We start from the raw sequence: 8,553 nt of genomic DNA on the forward strand, positions 1-8,553 counted from the left end.
GTCGGCTGCCTCCTGCACGCCCCACAGCGGGGATGGAGCCCGCAACCCGGGCATGTGCCTGATCGGGAATCGAACCGTGACCTCCTGGTTCCTAGGTCGATGCTCAACCCCTGAGCCACACCAGCCGGGCAGGTAGCCCAGCTCTTGAGCGGGGATGAGGAGACCCCCTGACTTGATGTGTACGCCTCTGCCCCCCTCTGTCTTAGCTGCCCGTGTCCGCTGCTGGGAAGAGTGTGGGAAGCCGACCTGGAGGCTTGCCGGTTGCTGATCCAGAGCCTGCAGCCCCCGGAGCCGCGGGGCAGCCCGTCCGAAGAGGATGAGCCGCCGCTTGGTGACTTGGTGGGAGACGGCCGCACGTCAGCCCCGGGCAGCGGCCCCGGGCCCCACGCCGCCGAGGATGGGGGCAGGACCCCCCTGCAGGCGTCCGAGGAGCGGAAGGCGCCCCCGGCTCCCTCTCCCCACCGCGCTGCCAGTGAACAGAGAGAGGTCTGTCCATCCCAGACCTTCCCTGGGGCTCTGCGCTGAGGGGGCTTGGGGACCACACGCCCGATGAGAGCAGTAAATACTGGAAGGGCTTCCACGGGACCAGGCACACTTTTAAGGTTTTAAGAAGGCTTGAGTCGGATTCTAACAATGTCGAATTTGGGCCCCAGCTGGTGTGGCTCAGTGGATAGAGCATCGGCCCGCAGACTGGAGGGTCCCGGGGTCGATTCCGGTCAAGGGCAGGGACCTCAGTTGCAGGCTGGATCCCTGGCCCTGTCTAGCTGTGGGCCCTGCGTCTGGGACAGAGCTGAGAACAGGATGGGCTGGAGGTGGGGAAGGGGCTTCCACTCTCAGCTGGCTAACTCTCAGCTGGCTAACTCCCAGCTAGCTAACTCTCAGCTAACTAACTCTCAGCTAACTACCTCTCAGCTGGCTAACTCTCAGCTGGCTAACTCCCAGCTGGCTAACTCTCAGCTAATTAACTCTCAGCTAGCTAACTCAGCTAGCTAACTACCTCTCAGCTAACTACCTCTCAGCTAGCTAACTCTCAGCTAACTACCTCTCAGCTGGCTAACTCTCCGCTAACTACCTCTCAGCTAGCTAACTCTCAGCTAGTTAACTCAGCTAGCTAACTCTCAGCTAAATTACCTCTCAGCTAACTACCTCTCAGCTGGCTAACTCTCAGCTAAATTACCTCTCAGCTAACTAACTCTCAGCTGGCTCACTGTCAGCTACCACCTCTCAGCTGGCCGCTCCCGCTCTCCCCGCAGCTCATGGATGCCAGCCTGCCCCTCACCTGCCCAGGGAAAGGCAGTAGGCTCTGCGGCTCTGCCTCCCCTTGGAAAGTTCTGGAAGGACTTTCTGTGCTCCGGGGCTTGGCTGTGGCGCCTCTCCCACTAATTAAAGCTAACTCGGTGCCGAGGAAAACACCCACGGGCCGGGGCGCGCTTTCATCTGGGAAACGCCTTGTCCCCGCCGTGAGCGCTGGGGCGGCCACCGCGGGTGAGGACCCGTTGGCGGCCTTGTCATGCAGGAGGGTTGCTGAGCGGCTGCCAGTCCAGGGCTCCCCATTTCTGGCAGATGAACTAACACCCTGCCCGCTTGGCTGCCTCCCCCCGTCTGGGGAGTGTGCTGCCCTCCCAGGCCAGTGGCACACCTCCTGCGGTTCTGTGCATCTCCTGTCTTTTTTTAAAAAAAAAATACATATTTTTATTGCTTCCAGAGAGGAAGGGAGAGGGACAGAGAGAAACATCGATGATGGGAGAGAATCACTGATGGGCTGCCTCCTGCACGCCCCGCACTGGGGATCAAGGCCACAACCCGGGCATGTGCCCTTGACCAGGAATCAAACCCGGGACCCTTCAGTCCGCAGGCCGACGCTCCATCCACTGAGCCAGACCAGCTGGGCCATCTAACGTCTTAATGTACCTTTCATGTCTTATTTCCTGCCTGGAGTGTAGGCCAGCCCGGGGTCCCATCCAGCCAGGGCTAGACGCTGGCATTTAACATCAGTAATTCTAGAAGCCTTCACAGCTGCACACTTCACCAAGAAACATTTAGAAATTTTTTAAAAACACGTTAAAATGGACCCAGATGAAAGTGGGCACTGGGTTCCGTCCTGGGGGTTTCTCTTGACTCTTGGTAGTTCAGTCTTTTCTAGCGCCAGGCGGCTCGCAGACCCCGTTCTCCCTAAAGGGGACCCCCCCACCCGGGCCGTTTCCGTTTTCTGACACAGAAGGGTCTTAGGGTTCAATGTCACCGTCCCAGGGATCCGAGTCCTCGTGTGAGATAGAGGATGTGTAGGTCCGTGCTGGTGCATGAACATCCCCGACAGGTTCTTCCTCGCTCAGCTCGGGTCTTTCACTGAACTGTACGCACAGGAAGGCGTCTGCATTCTCTTGAGTGATCATAGAAAATATAGCTGAGCCCGGCCGGGGTGGCTCAGTGGTTGAGCATCGACCTAGGAACCAGGAGGTCACGGTTCAATTCCCGGTCAGAGCACGTGCCCGGGTTGGGGGCTCGATCCCCAGTGTGGGGCGTGCAGGAGGCAGCCGGTCCATGATTCTCTCTCATCACTGATGTTTCTCTCTCTCTCTCCCTCTCCCTTCCTCTCTGAAATCAATAAAAACACATTAAGAAAAAAAATATATATATATACTAGTATATAGCTGCCACCCCAGGCTGGATAACATCTATGCCAGTGGTTGTCAACCTTGGCTGCACATTAGAATCACCTGGGAATCTTTTTAAAATCCTGACTTCTGGGCCTCATCCTCCGGAAATTCTGTTTCTTTGTGATGGGGTGGGGCCACAACATTAGTAACAGAGAAACAGAATTTCCGGAGGAGGAGGCCCAGAAATCAGGATTTTAAAAAGGTCCCCAGGTGATCCTAATGTGCAGCCAAGGTGGACAACCACTGATCTATGCCTTGCTTCTCCTCGATGTTTTCCTCACCACTTTTGACATCTGGATGCTCTTGAAAGAAACCCCACTCACCCAGGGTGTAGCCCTGCCGTGGATGAATCCTTGTGTTATAGGGAGTAACCACCACCCGCCTTTTGTGCCTGAATTGGTGCCACGGGGCCCGCGGGCGCTCACTTGCGGCCGTCGGGTTCCGTGTTGATGTGGCAAGAGGAATGCGTGTGTTTTTTACCGTCTATTTCAAATGGACGCGAGAGATGTTCTTTGTGGGGTGGGTGGGGCTCTGTCTGAGGTACATGTTCTTCATGTGGACGATTAAAAAAAAAAAAAAAGGAAAGGAACCCCTATAGCATCCCTGGAATGCGTTTGCCAAGCGAATACTTTGGAAAACAGCCTGAGGGGCGAGATCTAAGGCTGCGCTTTGGAGGCCGAGCTGAGTGAAGGCTTTATTTAACGCGTCAGCTCAGCGCGTGCGGACGGCGGTCCTCGCCTCCGGTTCACCGCCAGCTACAGGAGAGGGAATGAAACGTAACAACCGCACAGACCTCACGAGGTTCAAGTTGCATTTTCGGGTTGTAAATTACTGTATGTTTGCAGTGTGTGTGTGTGTGTGTGTGGTTTGCAATAAAAAAGATATGTTTATTGATTTCAGAGAGGAAGGGAGAGGGAGAGAGATAGAAAAAAATCAACTATTTCAATATTCGTTAAAAAATGTTTTCATTGATTTTAGGGGGACGCGATGGGAGAGACGAGACAGAGAGGAGACGGCAGCTCTGCTCAGTGGGTGAGCGTCGGCCTCTGAACAGGAGGTCACGGTTCGATTCCGGTCAGGGCACAAGCCCGAGTTGCAGGCTCCATCCCCAGTAGGAGGCATGCAGGAGGCAGCCGATCCATGATTCTCTCTCATCATTGATGTTTCTATCTCTCTCTCCCTCTCCCTTCCTCTCTGAAAAAAAAAAAGTCCTTGGGGTTGTCAGCCAGAGCTTAGGGAGCGTGTGAGGTTTAGGGATCCGTGCAGGCCAGCCACCGAATGCCTTTTTGATCTGAGCGTAAACTTTTATAGATAAATGTTTTTCGAAAGTCATTTTAATGGGAAAATCCTGCGCCACAAAGGAAGCCCGGCTCTCTGGTTTGCATCAAGCTCCCCGGGCCTGGCGAGGCGGACAGCAGTCTGACATCTGCTCTAATTCAGCACAGCTGGGCCGTCGGCCCCGGCGTCCAAGTCTGCAGGTTTTGATCATGAAGTGAGTTAAGCAAATTGTATCGGAAAGGCTGCCGGCGGGGCTGGCGCTACCGTATCAGACCGGCGTGGAGGGGAAGGAGGGAAGATGGGCTTTTCTTCTTTTAAAAAAATACAAGCTTGTTTTATTTATTTTTTTATGTTTTGTTAATCCTCACCCCAAGATCATTTTCCATTGATTTTTAGAGAGAGTGGAAGGGAGGGGGAGAGACAGACAGAAACGTCGATGTGAGAGAGACGTATCGAGCGGTTTGCCTCCCGCATGCGGGGGTCGAGCCTGCAACCCAGGTACGGGCCCTTGACCAGAGAGTTTAAATATAGACATTTGCTTTTTGAGCGAATGCAGGAAGAATCATTGGATCGTAGGATATAAACAATTTAAAATTCAGACCGTGCCCTCGGAAATTGCTTTCCCAAACTCTCCCAATCTGTATATAATTTTATTTATTTATTTATTTATTTATTTATTTATTTATTTATATATTTTATTGATTTTTTTTACAGAGAGGAAGGGAAAGGGATAGAGAGCTAGAAACATCGATGAGAGAGAAATATCGATCAGCCGCCTCCTGCACACTCCCCACTGGGGATGTGCCCGCAACCAAGGTACATGCCCTTGACCGGAATTGAACCCGGGACCCTTCAGTCCGCAGGCCGATGCTCTATCCACTGAGCCAAACCGGCTACGGCGTGTATATAATTTTTTAAAAAATAGGCAAGGATTATATGTTTTGGGGAGAAATGCAAAGCCATATTTTATTTTATTTTTAAATATATTTTATTGATTTTTTACAGAGAGGAAGGGAGAGGGATAGAGAATTAGAAACATCGATGAGAGAGAAACATCCATCAGCTGCCTCCTGCACACTCCCTACTGGGGATGTGCCCGCAACCAAGGTACATGCCCTTGACCGGAATCGAACCGGGGACCCTTGAGTCCGAAGGCCGACGCTCTATCCATTGAGCCAAACTGGTTAGGGCCAAAGCCATATTTTAAACGACTTGATTCAGCTTTGATTTAAATGTGTTTTAGCCTCAGAACGAGGAGGGAGCCATTTGATGCCCTCAGGCCCCGTGCTCTGAGTCTGTGTGGAGGCTGAGAGCTGGGAGGCCGGACCTGCCACTGGGTGAATCGCAGATGCGTTCATGGCCCCGCAAAAAAGCAGAGGTGTTCATGGCCCCGAGAAAACCTGTGGCTTACACGTGGTCTCTCCCCCTCTCTGGCCAGGAACCGCACGCCCTTTCCGCAGAGCTGGGCGAGAAATGCGAAGCCATCGGCAAGAAGTTGCTGTGCCTGGAGGACCAGCTGCACACGGCCATGCACAGCCATGATGAAGTCCTCATTCATATCCTTCCCGTTCGTTCGCGCGGGTGAACCGCCCGCCAGGTGGTTCTGTAAACGCAGGTCTTGGAACAGCGGTTCTCAACCTGGGGGTCTCGACCCCTTTGGGGGTCCAACGACCCTTTCACAGGGGTCGCCTAAGACCATTGGAAAACATATATAATGACATATTGTTTTTGTGATTCATCACTGTGCTTTAACTATGTTCAATTTGTAACAATGAAATTGGGGGTCACCACAACACGAGGAACTGTATTAAAGGGTCTCGGCATGAGGAGGGTTGAGAACCGCTGGCTTAGAAAATGCCCCGTGATTCCAGGCCTGCTGTTTCCAGGTGAGCTCAGGTGTCTGAGCACATGCATCTGGGGATGGAGCCCGCAACCTGGGCTTGTGCCCTGACCGGGAATGGAACCTCGACCTCCTGGTTCATAGGTCGATGCTCAACCCCTGAGCCACGCCGGCCGGGCAACCCCTAAGTCTACGGGGGTTAAATGAGGCTGCATTCAGGAAGTAGGCTGGACACAGTCCTTATACATGGCCAGTGCTTGGTTTCAGGTACAAAACTAGATCCTCCACGTCCATTTGCACGCCCCCCCCCCCCCCATCCCTCCATGCTCAGCATCTCTGTCACAACCTCAAACCACATCCTGGTAGAGGTTTCAAGGGAAGTCGATGCAACTCTTTTGAACCAAACGCTTAAAGGGATTGATCAGTGGCCACACCACGGTTTGTCTAAAAAGCCATTTAATTCTAATAAACGGCTGTGGGTCGATAGGGGTTCCGATCCCTCCTGGCTGGCTGAGAAAACGGAGGCTGAGACACCGGTGGCTGGTCCAAGGTCATGTCTGCCTGGTGGCAGCATCTCCCAGCGACAAGCCCGGGCCCTGCTTGAGCCTCAGGAGGCAGAAGCAAAAGGAGGGGCCCCTCTGGGGGATACACAGTCACTGTCCACATTTCAAGCTCTAATCAAAGCATTTTACTGAAGTTTATTTCTTTAAATCCTCCCCCGAGGATATTTTCCCATTGATTTTTAGAGAGGGTGGAAGAGAGAGGGAACGACAGAGAGAAACATCGATGTGAGAGAAACACAGCGATTGGTTGCCTCCTGCACGTGCCCCGACCAGGGCCTGGGCCGGGGAACAGCCTGCAATCAAGGTACGTGCCCTTGACCGGAATCAAACCCAGGACCCTTTGGTCCGCAGGCCGATGCTCTATCTACTGAGCCACACCGGCCAGGGCTTGAAGCCCTGTTTTTTTTTTGACAATGTTGCTGATCCTTGCTGAGATCATTGGGGACATACAGGGACTGGTTTCGGTACTGAAGTCAACCCCTCCCCGGCAGATAAAATCTCCACCACCTTCTGGCTTTCAACTCCTACTCTTCTCTGAAGCCCGGTCCGGTCCATAGATGCACAGAAGGTAACCTTGACCTCCCGGGAAACGCTCGATGGCGAGCTCTTTAAGGAGCATCTCCGCTGAGTTCAGTTTCTCTCTCGGAAACCTTTGTCATCGCTCGGGGTGTTACCCATAGGGCGTGTTGCCCGGCCGTCTAGCAAAGGTAATTAGTTTGTTGGTTTCCGAAACGGCTTCAGTTCTGTGCTTTACTCGCATAACCTTGCGATTCGGGTGCAGCGTGGGGCCCAGCCTGGGACCACGTGCGCTCTGGCTGGTCTCGTCGTGTGCGTCTCGACCAAAGCGTAGCAGAGCTGCCCCGAGAAATGGAGGCGCACGGAGACGTTAAAAAAGTACCCGGTTCTTTCTTCCTTGCACCCCCTGGGCCCCACCCTCCTTCCCCTCAAGTTCTGGTGCCAGGAGGGAGCCGGCCCAGGAAATGCATGCAAATGGCACACGTGACGGTGGCCGGGGAAGCGCCAAGAGAATGACAAGCTGCCAACAGCCTTGCAGGGTGGCTCCGCATTTGATGCTGAGGAGAGGCTCATCTGCATAATTCCCAGGCTCCTCTGCTGCTGCTTATTTTCTTAGAAAGAGAAGCCTTTGAACATCACAACCTAAGGTTGTCTTTTCCTCTTGACATTGGGCCAACATTGCCCTTAAACGGAAGAGACGGCCGCCGGGAGCTAAGACCCCGGAGCTGCCTGTCCCAAAGCTGGAGGCTCTCCGCCTGGGACGGAGCCATACCCACGTGGTCTGACCTCATGGGGTGACCTCATGGTGATTCCGTGGCGTCCACATATTTCTCTGTTTTCCCTTTGCTCCTGTTGGGTGAGGTTCAATTCGTTTGCTTAGACGAGAAGAATCCAACCCGCTTCTCACCTGTATCAGAGCTGTTCTGGCAGCAGGTGGAGGGGGGTAGGGCACAGGGAGGGACTGAGGGAGAGAAACCACCACTGGTTCATGGTCCCCAGCCCAGCACCGGAGACAGCCCCTTGCTTCTTTTTTAATTTTATTTTTAAAATATTTTTTTATGGATTTCAGGGAGGAATGGAAAGGGAGAGAGAGAGAGAGAAATATCAATGATGAGAATCATTGATCAGCTGCCTCCTGCACACCCTACACTGGGGATCGAGCCTGCAACCCAGCATGTACCCTTGGCCGGAATCGAACCCGGGACCCTTCAGTCCCCCGGGCTGATGCTCTATCCACTGAGCCACACTGGCAAGGGCTGCCTTTTCCTTTCTTAAGGCCCCACTTGAGACCGTTGGCAACCCCAGGCCGTGGAGAGATTGCTGTCGCTCTTAAACGAAGTGTCAAATGCGCATTAATATTTAACGCCTGCGATTTGGAAGAGCTGGAAACTGCAATTAGATCGCAGTGCCCATCTGCCGCCCGCCCGCCCGCCCACTCGCGGGCCCGCGCGCGCGCGCTCTTCCGAGGCCGGATTGTTCCTTAACCGCGGCCACAGTCCCTGCGGAGCGAGCTCCGGCTGGTGAAGGAGACCCTGCAGGCCATGATCCTGCAGCTCCAGCCCCCCAGGGAGGCGGGGGAGAGCGAGGTGGCCTCCTGGGCCACAGCTGGTGTGCGGGAAGCGCAGGCCTGAGACATGTGGGACGCGACAAGGGAAGGAGGTGAATGAGCCGAGTCACGTATGCGAAGGCTCAGGGCAGG

At 54.0% G+C, this 8,553-nt stretch overlaps 1 protein-coding gene across 1 annotated transcript in view; it reads left to right on the plus strand.

The window, feature by feature from the left end:
- Positions 1–8,485, plus strand: part of DISC1 (disrupted in schizophrenia 1) — a 48,266-nt gene extending 39,781 nt beyond the window's left edge. The window contains 3 exon segments of the mRNA XM_023746702.1: positions 207–420; positions 5,374–5,491; positions 8,349–8,485. Of these exon segments, the coding sequence (XP_023602470.1) occupies positions 207–420; positions 5,374–5,491; positions 8,349–8,485 (469 nt within the window).
- The last annotated feature ends 68 nt before the right edge of the window (positions 8,486–8,553 follow it).

This window comes from Myotis lucifugus, unplaced genomic scaffold (assembly GCF_000147115.1).
Source record: "Myotis lucifugus unplaced genomic scaffold, Myoluc2.0 scaffold_724, whole genome shotgun sequence".
Lineage (NCBI taxonomy): Eukaryota > Metazoa > Chordata > Mammalia > Chiroptera > Vespertilionidae > Myotis > Myotis lucifugus.